Genomic DNA, 17428 nt, shown 5'->3' with positions numbered 1-17428 from the left:
CCGCTTTTATTCTGAAAACAGGAAGTGTAACGTTGCCAGCGGCTCACAGGTCGAGCTTGCTTCCGCTTGACGGTGTGACTTGCCGCGGTGGGTCTGGGTCTGTGTCCGGTGGAAGCTGCCGGTGACGCGTCGTGGTGTGTCAGCGCAGGACGGACAGGCTGAGGACGGAGACATGTCGGCCAGCGCGGTGTACGTGCTGGACCTGAAGGGGAAGGTAGGACTCGATCCAACACGTGACCGGGGACACCGGCTGACAGGTCTGATTACACAGCGGGGGGGTAGTGACAGAGATGACTGACCGCTCATGTCAGGGTCTGGTGGTGATGATGATGATGATGAGGACTGTCGTGCAGGTGCTGTCAGGACTCAGGCAGGTCAGAGCCCCCCAGCCCCTCCACCCCCCCCTCCAGTAGGATGTTGTCATGTGACGCACTCTGCCCCACTTTTGAAAATACTTGTGCAGTGTGTGAGCAGCACAGTCACTGTGTGTGTGTGTGTGTGTGACCTGACAGGACCCTGCTGTGCCCCTGTCAGCTGCACCGTCACTGTAGGGCTCTGCTCACTAATGAAAGACTAATAAGACGAAATTATCCTCAAGTAGACTAATTAATAGGTATTTGGAGAACATGGGAATAAAAATCAAAATAAATGTAGCCTAATATGTGCTTATTGTTTTTTTTTTGTTTTTTTTTACACAGAATGATGGTCTTTTTCATCTGATGTCAGATTTACTTGTTTTCATTTTAGATTCCTAAATACCATCACTTTCCAAAAAAAAGATTATGTCGAAACCATATCAGCAGATGAGCGCCAAAGTAAAGGTGAATAATTGGTAGGAAATTAAATGCTAGTGTCATTTACCATTTAAAAAAGAAATGATTAAAAATAACTTAAACATTTGCTACAGATGACAATTAATGATTTGAATATTTCAAACATTTCCCCTGCGGGATTAATAATTGGTCATATTTTAATAGATAGCTACTTAAAACAGAAGCGAACCTGTCATTTTGGCTGACTTCTTGTCAGCCGATGGAGTTAGCAGCCCCCGCTCTCGTCATGGATCTATTGGTCCTCGTCCCTACGTCGCCACATTCAAGCGCATCCCTTGGCTTCACACACAGCCCTTCATGCCGTTCTCTCTCCTCATTGGATAAAAGTTGTAGGTTACAAGGAAGTATACAAGAAGTTTTCTCCTCGGCTTACAGCAGAGCAGAGTGACTGACAGACCTGTGTTTCGGACCAAACACTCTATGTAAGTGATTGCCGTCGGAAGATATTTAAGACTTATATTAACACAAACATTCGGCTTACTTCTGCTTTAAAATATTTTGTGTAAATAATTAGTAGGCCTAATGTAATTGTATTTTGACTATATTTGATTTTACACATTAATGGTGTTGTGGAATTAATTAAAGCAGAAGTAAGTGATATTTTTGTGTTAATATAAGTCTTAAATAGTTCTATCTTCCGACAGCAATCACTTACATAGAGTGTTTGGACCGAAACACGGGTCTGTCAGTCACTCTGCTCTGCTCTGAGCCGAGGAGAAAACTTTTCTTGTATCCTACAATTTTTATCCAATGAGGAGAGAGAACAGCTTGAAGGGCTGTGTGTGCAGCCAAGGGATGCGCGTGAATGTGGTGACGTAGGGACGAGGACCAATAGATCCATGACGAGGGCAGGGGCTGCTAACTCCATCGGCTGACAAGACGTTATGGTGCGGTCAAGGCAACTCGTAACTCGTGTTTTTCCGACCTGTGAAGTCATACCAGTTCGATCTGGTACGAGTTCACGGGTCAGAAGTTACGAGTGGCCGTTATAGTGACTTTCACAGGTAAAACAGGTCGGAAAAACACGAGTGGGTTGCCTGGAACGCTACAAAGTCGTAAGTTGTGACTTGAAGCTGTAATTTACGGTTTCAAAAGCCTGCCTGGAACGCAGCATTTGCCAAAACGACCGGATCGCTTACTTCTGCTTTAATGCATAATAATCCTGATAATCGTAGTACCGTGATTATTTCTCTGACACTAATAGTACCAAGAAAATATCTATCTATCTATCTATCTATCTATCTATCTATCTATCTATCTATCTATCTATCTATCTATCTATCTATCTATCTATCTATCTATCTATCTATCTATCTATCTATCTATCTATCTATCCTGTGAGCTGTCAGAGAGAAGATGAACTGATCCACAGCAGCACAAACACACAGAGAGAAAAGCAGAGATCACAGTTCACTACTGCTTCTAGTGATTTTCACTTTGACATGGTTCTAACCAGATTTAGTTTTCAGTTGCTGGCAGACAAAAGATGACAGCTCAGAGTCTAGGAAATGGTGACTGATATTTTCAGATATCTTATCACATAATTCTTTATTAGAAATGTATTAGTAGTAACAGATCGACTAGATTAACAGAGTTTGAAACTAAGTCTTATTCACAGTAATGATGAAAGCACTTCTATTGTTATGTAGGCTACTACCCTACAACATTGTGTTCTACTGATTTACGCAGTCTAATTATGTTTTAATTAAACACAACTCACTTTACCACACACTAATTAATATGTGCACAATAATAACACAATTTCATTTTGATGATCTGAATCTATTGACAGGCTTCTTCACATCATCACTGTTTTATCATTAGAGCTTCAGTCACATGTTTCTACAGATGTTTCAGGCTTCAGAGATGTTGAACAGAATGGGACGTGAAGAGAAGTGTGGGATGTCTTTCAGGTGCTGATCTGCAGGAACTACCGCGGAGACGTTGACATGTCGGAGATCGAGCACTTCATGCCCATCCTGATGGACAAGGAGGAGGAGGGGAACCTGTCTCCCATCCTGGCCCACGGAGGAGTGCGCTTCATGTGGATCAAACACAACAACCTGTACCGTATCCTTGACAGGTCCTCAGGGTCCTGGATCGTCCTGTTTAGAAAATCCACTCTGGAGTCACAGTGAGAAGCATGATCTGTAAGACAAGCAAACACAAACACGTCAGAAAGATTTTTATTGAATGAATCTAGTGCTGTAAGTGGATTTGAATGGAAGCCTTGAAGGCACATGAATTTTTTTTTCCACAATGATTTTCTTAATTTTCTTGGCTTCACAGTCTTTTTATTTGTTGTCTGACACATGGGCTCAGCCGTGAGCTGGAATAGGCGAAAAACATGAAACTTGGTTCAATGATTGGAAATGATGTGCACCAGCTTTCCAAGAAAAATGACCCCAATAGGCCAGATGGTGGCGCTGTTATTAGGCTAAGGCTCAAAAACCAAAAAAAAAAAAATTTTGGGAAGGCCATGCCCCTCGCACAATAAGTCCGATTGACTTGAAATTTGACACACAGGTCCAGCTCCATGTGCTATGTACCATTAAAGTCTGCCATGATGGATTTTTTGCTAATTAGTAACAGTAAAATGGATAGAACTTTTAAGACTTTGACTCTATTAACACCAAATTTGGTATATGGCCATGAATCATTAAGAATTTGTCCAATAATTATAAATCTTGGTAGATATATTCCGGACAGGACTAAGAATCTGCCCTCCAAAACAGTTTGAGCTTGACCCATAGGGGGTGCCACAATTGGCATAAATGTGTAACTGAAAACTGGTTTGGAGTTTATAATTAAACGGAGCATGGAGCTTTCAGGGCTAGAGCAGGAGTGGGTACTGTAGAAAGTAGAACCCTGTTGATTTTGCTGAGTGTTGAGCCAAAAAGATTGGAACCCGCAAATTTCTACTTGCAGCTATAATTTTGTTCTGTTTTTAATTTTTGAAAATGACCACTAAACAAACACACACACAACCCTTTAACCTGAGGCTTCATTTTTTTTTCTTCTTTTTTTACATCACATTCAAACCTGTTGACTTGTCATCTTAACCTGTGGGTCACCAGTCGTAGCGACCAGTAAGAAGAATGCCTGTGTGTCCCTCGTTTTCTCTTTTCTCTATAAAATCATCCAGGTAAGAGTTTGTTTCTCTTATAAGACTTCATGACACACACAGGAGCAGGGCAATCAATAATCAATCTTGACCTGTTAAGGAAAGGGTGGGGCCAGGGGAAACAGGAGAGGGTACAGGCTTGGAATGAATAAAAATTATTCTATGTAGTGAAATTATTATGTAACACTTTTTCTTACATTTGCTCAAAAATGTTCATATAAAATAGTGTCAATTGATTTACTAATATCAGCTGATAATCAGTAACAAAGTAACATAACTATGAGGATGTTAATGTATTACACTCTGAGCTCATGTTTGTCAGTTAGCTGATAGAAACAGAATCTCAAACATGGCTCAGTCTGTGACATGGTAAGTTTGTCACTTTTTCTTAGTTGTAGTGATTTTTCTTTGATCTTTTGTATTTGCATTAGAATTTAATCTTACAAAGTATCTTTAGTTTAATCAGGATTTAGTCTTCCAGTGATTATGGAAACAAGATAATAATAATTTAGAATGGAGATGAAACAATTATTGTGCTACATTCATTCAGTAGATTTCACCCCCTTGATATTAGTGTATGGGAGATAGAGGTCAAAAGTACATTAACTGCAGCAGAGATATCAGATGAGTCCCTGATTAATGAATTGGTCTCAGCTGTGGCTCTGACCTGAGGCTCAGAGGTTGCCATAGCAATTGTAGACGCACCCCAGGCTGAGGAAGACAGAAACATCGAGAAAGTTGGTGATTTTCTGCCTCAGTGCTGGTCTCACATTTGGGCGTATTCTGACATATCGTAGCTCCTATCTGAAAAAGAAGCAGACCCTGGGCGACCAGAGGACCTGAATGCTTTGATATGATTTTGTTGTTTCTAGAGTAAATATTTTGGAAACCCATGTGAGTTAAAAACAGGACTTCCTTGTGCTTATCACAGAAAACCTCTGTATTGGAGTCAATGGGCAGCAGGAAGGGACTTTGCCACATTATTTCATAGCTGTAGGGGTCAGTGCCTCCGACTGTCAGCCCTGTGGCACTAACTAAACATTTCAAAGTGTGATAAAGTAAAGTGCTTTCAAAGAAAAAGTCCTACATTGCTTTTGTTTCATTTTCATTTTTAATAGTGATTTATTAAGTACTGTTGAGGTTTGCTATTTAAAAATGCAATGCATTTAGAGAAAATAAAACAGTGCTGAACTTGATTCTGTACTTAAAGGAGACATATGCCCCCTTTCCACAAATTAAAATAGTTCCCAGTTGTCTTATGGGAACTATTTTAGTCACTATTTTGGACATATATATCCATAATATGTCCCCTTTAATGTACTGATAAGTACAATTGAAGTACCAGATCAATACTTAAGTAGTCCTGTTTAAATATTTATGATACGCCCTGTGTACAGTAGGTATGTTGTGTTGCCAGTTCAGAAACTCTGTATAGTTTTTAGAGACCCTACCGTGCCTGGCTGCTGCCCCACACTCAGAAGAACTCCATCATCTGCACATTAACACAACATGATGTGTCACTCAGTAATTATGGTAGATGATGATGATAATGATTTTTACCTTAATAGAGAAGCTGTGTACTCCCTGCTGTGGATATTCATAGACAGATCATGGATCAGTCATAATTGACCTTCATGTGTAAACTGAGTGGTGTGCTGCTCTGAGAACAGATCCAGCGGCTGTACTGTAGTAGTCATTCTGACTGTGGTTTGGGTGCCGTGGTGCACACACAGCTGGTGGACACATGCTAACACTGTGTGTGATCCCCGGCTCCTCAGGTCTTCTCTGAGTACTTCAAAGAGCTGGAGGAGGAGAGCATCAGGGACAACTTTGTCATTATCTACGAGCTGCTGGACGAGCTGATGGACTTTGGCTACCCTCAGACCACAGACAGCAAGATCCTGCAGGAGTAAGAAGAGACTGAACCGCACATCTGCTCTTTCACCAGACATGTTATGGTCCTCACGTCACCGCCGTCGTCATGGCGTATGCTTGTCGTTCTGTTTCCTAGTCCGGTCATCTTACCTGCTCTCTGTCCTGCAGATACATCACACAGGAGGGCCACAAGCTGGACACCGGGGCCCCTCGCCCTCCCGCCACTGTCACCAACGCCGTGTCCTGGAGGTCAGAGGGCATCAAATACAGGAAGAACGAGGTCTTCTTAGACGTGATAGAGTCAGTCAACCTGCTGGTGAGAACCCACTGCAGTGTACGTTGTTTACTCTGGATGTTATATCACAGATAGACCTCGTCACTTCTTGTTCTTTCCTCTGGGGTTGTTAAAGGGATAGTTCAACATTTTGGCAGGAGGAGTATGTTCATTACCTTTAATTGTCATTGCAAGATATTTTTAGATCGGTGGAGCAGAGACGCAAGCGCAACGGAGGCACGCGTTACTTTCGCTTTTCCCTCATCAAACTCATTAAATACACAATCCAACAACTCCAAAACGCTCTCGTGGACAAGTTGTGACCTGCACATTCACCACATTATGAAATAATAATATAGTTATGCAACATTACGACACATGGAGCAAATATTCTCAACTACTTGCGTTTTTGAAATCACTCAAAAATCACTTTTTGAAATCACTCACTTGAAATCACTCACTTGAAATCACGTTTTTGAAATCACAGCAGCCATGTCTGGAATGTACTTCCGGCTATGCATTTGCCTCAAAAACACCTCCGTCTCGTAATGTTACATTATTTTCTCATAGCGTGGTGAATGTGCAGGTCACAACTTGTCCACCAGAGTGTTTTGGAGTTGTAGGATTGTGTATTTGATGAGTTTGATGAGGGACAGGGGACCTGTACCATTCACCTCCATTGTGTTCACTGAGCAGCTCACGTCTCTGCCCCGCAGATCTCAAAACAACATGCACCGATAATTAAGGGTAATGAACCTACTGCTATGATTATAGGGATTATGGCAATAGGCGAATTTGCCAAAATGTTGAACTATCCCTTTAAATTTATATCTGATCACATTCCAGTCACATCAACACTCAACACATCCTCCATGTTTCCATGTTTCCCTGATAAATGCAGGATCATATCCACACTCTATGAACATTTGCTGCATTCACTGCTCTGTTCACTTTGTTGTTTTCATCTGTTGATAAAATTAAACACCTTTTTGTAGATATTTCACAATACAATCCCTCCACAGATAATATACTTCAAACAACTTCAGAAAACATCTTCAGCAGAGAGATGATTGATGAGATGATGCTGCTGCTGCTGCATGTGACTGACTGATTCTCTTTTTGTGGATCTTCACACACATCAACCATCTATAAACATGTTTGATCCTTTAGTCTTTGCCCCTCAGGTCAGGTAACTGTACTTTACCTTTTTTTCTAGTAAATAACTCCACTACATCTCTATGAAGTACTCTTACTTTGAAGCAATAAATTGATTTTTCTTTATTTTGAAAATGCGATACGCCACACACTGAGCCCATTATTACAGGAGATAAACCAATCAGAGGAGCTCCTCCACTGTCATCATGTTTAAACCTGTCAGAATAAGTTAAAGGCGACAGACAAGACGGTCTGATCTGTCTGATCTGAGGTCAGTGTTAGAAACATTTAGGGAAAAAAACATTTGTGTCACTTGAATCACCACAACTAAACTTAAAAAAGAAATATGAAGGCAGCAGTGACTCGTTTTGCCGAGGATTTTTTATTTTTTATTTTTATTAGCCTTTATTTAACCAGGTCGGTCCCGTTGAGACACAATTACCTCTTTTTCAAGGGAAGCCTGGCCAAGACAGCAGCATAGAAAAGTTGCAACAATTACGAGACACACAGAAATCACACACCAACACAGATAAAATACATTACAAGATAGAGGCAATAGGACTAAGGCTCTGGACTCACATTAAAACAAGAACAAATGCGGTATGAAGCTGCTCCAATTTCTCTCACACGAGTCTGTCTTCTGTGTGTGGACTTTGCTGTGGACTTTGTCTTGACTACACATGAGGAAGCTGTCATCAGCTCTCCATCTTTCCTGACCCTCCTGATTAGTAGGAGCTCATAACCACAATAACACTGAAATATTTTCCAAATGCATCTCCACTGGAGGGGGGGCTGGGTCGGACCATGTGCTGTAGACCTGCTCTCTGTCTCTGTCTCTCCAGGTCAGCGCCAATGGAAACGTGCTGCGCAGTGAGATCGTGGGCTCCATCAAGATGAGGGTGTTCCTGTCTGGGATGCCAGAGCTCCGACTGGGGCTCAATGACAAAGTCCTGTTCGAGAACACTGGAAGTGAGTAACACAGCCACGAATCAATGAGTACACACACACACACCTTTAATTGACTCGTGTTAGTTGTTTAATGTCCGTCTGTGTCTCCAGGAGGAAAGAGTAAGTCAGTGGAGCTGGAGGACGTGAAGTTCCATCAGTGTGTCCGTCTGTCCCGGTTTGAAAACGACCGCACCATCTCCTTCATTCCCCCTGACGGAGAGTTTGAGCTCATGTCCTACCGCCTCAACACACATGTGAGAAGCAGCAGCACACGCACACACTTATACACTACTCACGAAAAGTTAGGGATATTTGACAAGAATATCCCTATAAACAGTTCATGCTACAGTGATATTCTATCATGAAAGCCTTTTAAGTAGAAGGATGCAATGGTCATTTCTTTATCTCAAACAAAAGCTAACAATAGTGGTGGCTATAGCACAACAACAATCTCAATGTCTCAATAACTTGATCAATTTGATGTTGTCTTGGTCTCATGATGTCAAAATGTGAACATGGTGGAGAAAAGAGGGAGAGAGAAGAGGACTGAATGTCATTGAACCAGAACATTTAGTGGTTCAATGACAACTGAACCACTAAATCAGACGGTGCTTGTGATGTTTGTGGTTAATCACCTTGTTAGAGAACAGCATGTTATTCAATAAGTACTGAAACATTGAACAATTGGACATAGGCATTCAAAAGTTTAGAAAAGGTTAAATAAAGTTCACCTGTAGGTTATAGTGCATTTTAGATGCATTCTGAAATTTAATATAAAAGCCAAACATCCCTAACTCTTTGTGAGTAGTGTATATATCTCCACCCAGACACCCACATAACAACACTTGTAAGCCAAAATGAAAACTGCCAAATCACAATTGCTTCTCTATATAGTGAAGCAGTTGTGTAGAAGATGAATGAATCCAATTAAAAGCCCCACACACTGTCAGACTAGCAATAAACAATGTATTTGTAATGTTTCAGATGAAGGGTTCAGCTTCCTTCCATAATTAGGCAGAGTCACATCAAAGATTTCCAGAGGCTCAGTTCAGTTCAGGTTAAAAACCGTACGCACATAAGATGCTCCCAGTTTCTTTGTTTGTTTGAACAGAACTGGTTTTATAATTTGATCATATTACCCGGACAAATTCACAGGCATCTTATCCCTGAGTGTTCTTCCTGTCACTGCACAGTTCTTTGAATCACTGCTTTAAACCTTCTCCGTTGTCTCTCATTTAAAGGCTCATTAAACATCAGTGGAGCTGATTTCACAGCACAGCTGCTCATTAAACAGGATTCTTGTTTATTTTGCCTTGATGGTGTCATTAGATCGTAAAGGTGATTTTATGCAGTAATGCTGCTGGTTGACACAGTGTTCATGAATCACTGTCACATATTCTTCTCATCAGTTGGTTAACAGCTGAATGTACAGGAAGAAAGACAGAGAGGATGGAGATGGACCACTGTAAAGTAGAACTACATGGAAACCACAAAGAGCCTGAAAGCAGGTTTAACAAACTCTGATTCTAAACCTGAACTCTGACTTGATGAATCCTGAGATTTAAACAGTAATGTTCACTATGAATTTACCATGAGCATGAGGGGTTAAAGGTGTCATCCGTCAGTTAGTCAGTCAGTTCACCATGGTAACAGGTAATAGAATAGAATAGAATTCCTTAATGGCCATTGTACAGTGAAGCACAAGAAAATCTGGATGCATCTTTATCTAATAAGTTGAAAAGACAAAAGTAAAGAAAACACAATATACAAATACATTGTATATGTAAATCCAGTCTTGTGGTTCAAGCCCGGGAACGCTCTGTAGCATTTACTGGGCGGCAGCAGGTCAAAGTGTGAATGTGGTATGATGAATAAATAATGGTTTGTGTCTGGGTCTGGGCTGTTTCTGAAAAGCGCTATGAAAATACATTCCATTATTTTTAAAGTGTCTATGGGATGGGTGTGTGGGGTCTTTGGAGATAGACCTCGCTTTCCTGAGGCAGCAAGTGCAGTAGATGTCGTCCAGTTCTTCTCTAAATAAAGAGAAGAGCCTTCATTTAAATCCAGTGAAGAATGTGTGACATTAAAGCCCATATACTTTATCTTTAAAAAATAATCACAGTAGTTAACAGCCTGAGTTGGAGTGTAGCGGAAAATATACGTCAGCACTTTAACACTGGACTAAAAGTGTTTGAATATTAGCAAGATACACTAATTTCCTACATGCAGAATACTTAAAGCTGGGGTAAGCAGGATTTGTTTTGAAAACAAGCCTCTCCTCCCGATTTGTTAGGACAGACAGAGTCAGCCCCTCAACCAATCAGGAACCCCCAGACCAAAATAGATTTGATTGTTCAGAGATCCTGGGAGCTGTAGGCTGCTCCATACAGAGACATAGAGAAACACTGTGATCACCACCAAACACACAGACCTTTCCTTACTGAGAGCTGAATGGGAAAAAAAAAAGTTAATATTTTGTTTTTAAAACAAATCCTGCCTACCCGAGCTTTAAACTCAGCTTCAATGTGAAGCAGACAGTATTTTAACAGTTAATCTAACAAACAGTTTTTGACAGACTTTGAGTCCACTGGATTTAAACAGAGGCTCTTCTCTTTATGTATTCATTGCCACTATGATACAGTTAATTTGGCTAAAGATATATCTACAATAGATATAAACTTTTTTGATTGGTCTTAGGAAATATTGTAGTATTTAAAAATTTGACTAATTTTCATGAGCTGTAAGCTACAATACATAAAAGGCTTAGTATTTTATTCTAAACATACTTAATTATATATATACTGTATAGGTTCTGGTTTTTGAATTGAATTGGAACATAAAACCTTTCCCACAACAACAATATTCTAATTATATGAGCTGCAGCTATATACAGTGCATTCATCAGAACATGACACTGATGAGCATGTCAGCTCTGATAAAAGTCTGTTACATTCTTGGTTTGAGGTAAATAAATCTAAACCACTGTGGATCCCAGATGGAGACTGTGAGAAGTGACAGAGACAAACTACCAATAGTCTAGTTCAGCTGGTAAATTGTGTGTGTGCCTTGGTCTTTCTTTGTGGAATGGGTTCAGTAACACCTCTGGATACAAACACTGTATTTTATATGAAGACTGTGTTTCATGTCCTCAGGTCAAACCACTGATCTGGATCGAGTCAGTCATTGAGAAACACTCACACAGCAGGATCGAGTACATGATCAAGGTAAAGTCCCAGTCGTCTCCTCACAGGATCAAATAACATGTAGAGTAATATAACACATCTACATCCATATGTTCATCTCTCCCTCTGTCCTCTCTGTCCTCTCCTCCCTCTCCTCCTCCTACAGGCAAAGAGCCAGTTCAAGAGGCGCTCCACAGCCAACAACGTAGAGATTCACATCCCCGTCCCCACTGATGCAGACTCACCTAAGTTCAAGACAACTGTGGGCAGCGTCAAGTGGATTCCAGAGAACAGTGAGATTGTCTGGTCCATCAAATCCTTCCCAGTACGTCAGCCACACTCACAAGCAACACAATGAATTCTAACTACACTGGTGTTAGATATGTGATATCAAATCATCACATTAAGATAAGAGTTCTCCTGAATCCACCTGCTGGAGGACGACATGTCATGAGTTTGTTTTTGCTGTTAGCACTGAAGCCAGTGAATGTTCTGTCTAACCTGCGGCACCATGTCCTGGTGAATTTCAGGGTGGTAAAGAATACCTGATGAGGGCCCACTTTGGCCTGCCCAGTGTGGAGGCAGAGGACAAAGAAGGCAAACCGCCCATCAGCGTAAAGTTCGAGATCCCCTATTTCACCACCTCCGGCATCCAGGTAAGAGACGGGTCCACTGAAGGGATCTTAGAGGCCGGATCCAGGGCCCAGTTGCTCAAAAGTAATCTGATTAGATTTCGGATAATGGATTGGATCAAATCTTGAAAATGGGTATGAAAAAAAAAACGGATTCTGAGATCGGATCAGGTCACGTAATCGTATCTTGGTTTTAATCTGGATCAAACCCTCAGTTTGTGTTGTTCAAAACTTCTTAGGATCGGGAAAACTTTGATCCAGAAAATCAGGATTATTCTGATCCCAGCAGTCGAGTGGCTTCACTATGGATTTCAGTAACAAAATGTCTTTTAAATGAATGATGAATTCAAACTGGTCAAATATTTATACATTTATAATGTAGTATATATACATTGATTGATTTATATCTTGCATCTAATTTTTAAACCATTACAGTGATAAAGTAAATAAAGTTAACATTTGATTTCCCCAACTACTATATAATTAAATGAAATTTAATTGAATTTTTATTTAAACAGCCAGACCAGATAAGCCCTGGCTTTTTAAACAACATTGAAGAAACAACCAGAAAACAATACATACACCACATTTTCAAATAAATACACTTTGTGTGAGCACATGCTGCTGTTGAATCCAGATTACACTTTTTGAACAACTGGGCCCAGATGTTAAGAGGCCTAGTGGCTGCTCTGTGGTGCTGCAGGTGTGCAGTGATGGATGCAACCACAGAAGGGCGCTGTTGTAAAGGGAATAGAGACTGAGCTGCCTTCATACTCGACACTACTACTTCACCAGTGACTGAACACAGGCAGGGACACACACTGTGAGACGTGTTTATCTCAGAGAGCCAAGTCAAAGAAATGTGCAGAGTGGGAGAAAACCCAGTTGAAACATTTAAATCCAGGTTTCAATCTGCTGAGCTGTTGTATGGATTGAAATAGAGGCACATTTATTCCAACTGTGAAAAATGCATCCTGTGCAGAAAATCCTTTAGTAGTGTCCAACACAGACCTTGGAACAGCTTCTGTGTCCTCAGACTGGAGGAGGAGAGAATGCCACTGACCAGAAGTCGGTCACTTTCTACGAGAGCCAGCGTCTCTTGGCGGAGAGCAGCAGCATGCCCCTTGGCAGCGTGTCCTGGGGCGCGTGGGCGTCCGATACAGTCAAAACAACTTTATCGTAATGAGCTGTGACAAACTGCCACAGAAACCAGTCATAATGAAGAAGTGCCCTGGAAAAACACCACAGACAATACCATGTCAACTTTTATTCTTATTAGACATCTGCTTTGATAACAGCAATGATGGGTTTCCAACTAGAAAGAGTCACTGCAACTGTGGACATAGTAGCCTATCAGTCATCATCATAGAGTTTTTTTGTTTTGGTTTTTTTGTTTTGGTTTTTTGGAGGGGGGGCCAGTGTATAAGAGACAGAAAGCCAGGGAGAGACACCGGGGAGTCAAACCAGCGATCCCTGCTTCAGGCTGTGCCAACATGGGATGTGCGTTAACCACTCGGCCACTGAGCACTGAGCATTTTACGGCTCCAGCTGCTGTAACTCGTGTCCTCTGGGTCACACTTGTGCTCCATATGTTCCCATATGTAGCATGGTTTTATATTAATCCTGCTGTCCAGTCATGTGATCATTTAGATAAGAGGAAACAGTTCCTGACTGTTGTCATATCGGTTGACACTACGAAGCCCAGGCTTTCCACTCACCCACAGTGTGAAGTTCTGTTCTGTCTTGGTGCTTCTTTGTATGAACTCTGGTATGGTCAGAATAAAGAAGAGCTGCACAGCTAATTAAAATACAGATCAAAAAAGTGCAATATCCCAATAATCGCAGGAGGTGTGAATAGATGTAATGAAATGCAGGTGTCAATCACGTCATTAGTAGTAATGATAATAGTCAACAAGGCAATTTTATGTATAGCCCATTTTTACAAACAGTTTGTCTCAAAGGTCTTTACACAGCATCATAACAACATCCTCTGCCCTTAGACCCTCACACCCACTGAGGAAAAACTCCATAGAAAACCCTTTTAACAGGGAAAAATTGGAGAAACCTCAGGTTGAGCAACAGATGGGGGTACCCAGGACGGGCAGACGTGACAGATGTTGTATACAGACAAGAAAACAGTTTACAACACAGAATATGCAAAAACATGGAAATGTTAAGAAGAGTTGACGAAGGCAGCTTCTGGTGGGAGGACAGGCAGGGAGGGCAGGACAGATTAATGGGAGGACTGGATGACAACAAACAGTGATGATTCAGTGACACCATTCATGGTATTTGAGCATTTTATAAATAGTTACTTTTCCTGGTTATTAGTTACTTTTATAATGTAGTCATTTGGTTACAAACTCAGTTACTTTTTGGGGAAATAACTAGTAACTATAAGTGATTACTTTTTAAAAGGTGACGTGCTCAACACTGCTTTACACAAAAGAGGAATACACAACAGAGAAAAAACCATCGGTACCAGCATCAGCCTTTGACCAAATTATTCTTTTAAACAATCAGTGCATTCATAAAGTTTTGAAACAAAACAAAATGGAAAAAAGAACTAGTTTCTTTCAGTTACCATTCATTTAGATGTTGTGGCTTGTATGATGCACACTTTTTAGGAAGTTTGATCTTCAGATGTTAGGATGCTGAAGTAGAATTCATCGCTATGTCTCCACGAGCTTAGAATTATAAGGTTCTATCTCCATTTTTTTCAAAATTGAGTTTTTTGCATAATATCATCCATTATTGGTCTGTTAATGCCTGTGCGGTGTTATTTTTAAATTTTTAACATTTTTTGATTAGTTATTCATAAAATACAAAGGTTCTATCAACCAAAACACAAGCCGAGTTGGAACTTTGATGCTCAATATCTCGGAACTACCCTAAACGGAGATAGAACCTTATAATTCTAAGCTCACACAGTGGTGAATACCGTCAGTCAGTCAGTGAGGCCTGGCACTGCTTCGCAGTCTAGCCAAAAATGTAAATTATACAACAAGTAGTTCCGACCAAGCAATCTGATTGGTCAACAAGACATACAGGCAGGCACGCCTGACTCATCACTAAACGTATTACTCTGCCATGTCATGTTGTTGTATCGATCTCCATGGTAACCATCCATGGATTCTTCGTTTTATTCTTTTAGAAACGTTATGTTACTCGTGAAAATAAATCACAAACTTAATCAACCTCCTGTAGAGTGTTCCTCCTTTCAGATGCCAAACTCAAATTTTAGAACAATTAAATAACCTTTTTTTTTGTGAATATGCTGTAAACTGCCCCGTTTTAGCCGAGAGGCTGTTCCCTTCCGTATGTGGACAGTCAGAGAGACGCTCAGGGCCGTTGTATAGGGGAGAAAGGTGATGATAATTCTAGGGGCCCAGTGCCCTGTGGGGCCCACAAAAAAACCCAGTTGTCTAATCTTTAGTTCTGCATAAGACCCTGACTAACACTCACAGTAATGCTGCATTAGCATCAAAGCAAAGTAGGCTAAATAAAAAATGATAATACATACGAAGTCTAAGAAAAAAAACTGAAAAAGTTAGGGGGTAGGGGCCCACTTTAGTATTCTTTAAGGGGGCCCAGAATTCCTAGCAACGGCCCTGGAGACGCTAGTTGTAACCGCGATGAAAATAAAATATGGCCTGGAGCTGAATATTTCGTTGGATAAAACAGAAGATAGCCTACCTCTATGTTTCTCTTTCTCTCTCTCTCTCGTTGCGACTTTTGGGCTTTTAAATAATCTGGAATAATCAAAATGTTTGGCTTTCCCCATCAGCTGTGTCGGCGACGCGGTATTGATTTAATTCGGGAAGGTCCGAGAAGCACACCCTCTAGGGTCATATTGCTTAACTTAATATCATCATCATCTTAAATCAGACCTTTATGTCAGTACAGAACATTCTGAGTGATTCTTGAAAAAGGCCGACATTATGTAAAGGAGACAAGGCGGCTGAAGAGTGACACCGCTCTGTCTGCTGCCAGTCCCTCCATCCGTCACAGTGTTTGTGGATCTCAGCAGTCAGCGCTGTGAGAACAATGCTGACATGACTCACAGAAAAGTATTTGACCAGACTAAAAGAAGAACCCGGTCTTAACAAACCGGAACTCGTCACTTAATTGAAGCTCTGTGGTGGAGCTGTTTATGAGCTTGGCCCGCTGGGTTTGGTTGAGGAGCCTGGATAACAAGGCAGCCATTGTCTTTACTGTTGGTTTAGTACAAGTGTAATAATAAACTCCACAGAGTCAGTTGTTGAGAGCTGAACCACAGACCTTCACCAGGCCTCATTGCGAACCCCAAGCTACAGACGCTGCCTTCAATTAACCCGGGCATTTTCATCCTCGTGAACCCAGATCCACTTCTAACCCGGCCGCACTCACCTCACAGGCTTCGACCTCAACTAATGGCACCTTGTAAAAGACAGAGACAAGAGCAGAGGCGGGTGCTGCACAAGCCACAGCTCTCTAAAAATAACCACGTGGACTTGGATCAGTGGAGACATCATTAGAGAGATGCTGCCATTAGCTGCTGGAAGGCCTGCTATTACTGAGAGATCACTGGTGATGAGGAGCTATTATGTGGCCTGGGGCAAGACCCCCAAGGTCCCTGCTGGTACCACACACACACACACACAGAAGATGACACATGTGAGGGGAGCACTCCTGCATTCTGTTATTAAAGGGAGCACAACAAGTGTGTAAGCTGGGGTCTTCAACTGTGTGTGTGTGGTGATGGGGGGGGTTGATGTCTTAATTATATAGTGGTGAACATCAGTATATATCAAAGGCAGTAAAATCACACAAATTGCGCACACACAGAGACAGACACACACTTACACTCTTTGACATTACTATTTTAACAGAACTTGTTCCTTCTGTTCCCGTCTCCTCCTGCATGGGGCTCAGCAGATGTGACTGTTCCTCCGCTGCAGTGACTCTTTTTACCTCTTGAGAAGTAAAGTTAACCAGCTTAACTAAGTTTAACTAACCAGTACAATCTGTCTGATTCAGTTCACATTCTCAGTGTAATGTGTGTTCAGAGAGAATCTCAACTCTGTCCCCTCAGACAGTACAGCATCCCAACAACACAATGGAACTTAGTGATGGGATATCAGCGTTACTAATGGCACTACTTTTTTACAGTAATGAGTAATCAAAAAAGTTACTGTTTCCCCCGTTATAACGTCGTTACCTACCGTTACCTACCGTTACGGAAATACGGACAATTAAATGTGCCGTTACTTGACTCAAGAAGTCCCGTCACAAAATAATACACCAGTTCAGGTGTATGGTTATATACACTTTTTTTTTCAGTCCATCAACTTGTCGGAAAAAAGCCGAGATACTGAGTGAGTTGGAACTTCCTCCTGCCTGTGTGGAGGAATACTGAATGAGTT

At 41.3% G+C, this 17428-nt stretch overlaps 1 protein-coding gene across 1 annotated transcript in view; it reads left to right on the top strand.

The window, feature by feature from the left end:
* Positions 1-99: 99 nt before the first annotated feature.
* Positions 100-17428, top strand: part of LOC310985190 (AP-1 complex subunit mu-1) — a 36875-nt gene continuing 19546 nt past the window's right edge. Inside the window, exons 1-10 of the mRNA XM_083970700.1 lie at positions 100-214; positions 2747-2903; positions 3911-3978; positions 5736-5866; positions 6001-6148; positions 8104-8230; positions 8321-8463; positions 11362-11433; positions 11558-11716; positions 11922-12047. Coding sequence (XP_083826826.1) covers positions 173-214; positions 2747-2903; positions 3911-3978; positions 5736-5866; positions 6001-6148; positions 8104-8230; positions 8321-8463; positions 11362-11433; positions 11558-11716; positions 11922-12047 — 1173 coding nt within the window. The 5' untranslated portion in view covers positions 100-172. The remainder of the gene's footprint in view (positions 215-2746; positions 2904-3910; positions 3979-5735; positions 5867-6000; positions 6149-8103; positions 8231-8320; positions 8464-11361; positions 11434-11557; positions 11717-11921; positions 12048-17428) is intronic.

The sequence above is a fragment of the Trachurus trachurus genome (genome assembly GCF_905171665.1).
Source record: "Trachurus trachurus genome assembly, chromosome: 4".
Lineage (NCBI taxonomy): Eukaryota > Metazoa > Chordata > Actinopteri > Carangiformes > Carangidae > Trachurus > Trachurus trachurus.
This window is presented reverse-complemented; position numbering and strand designations above follow the sequence as displayed.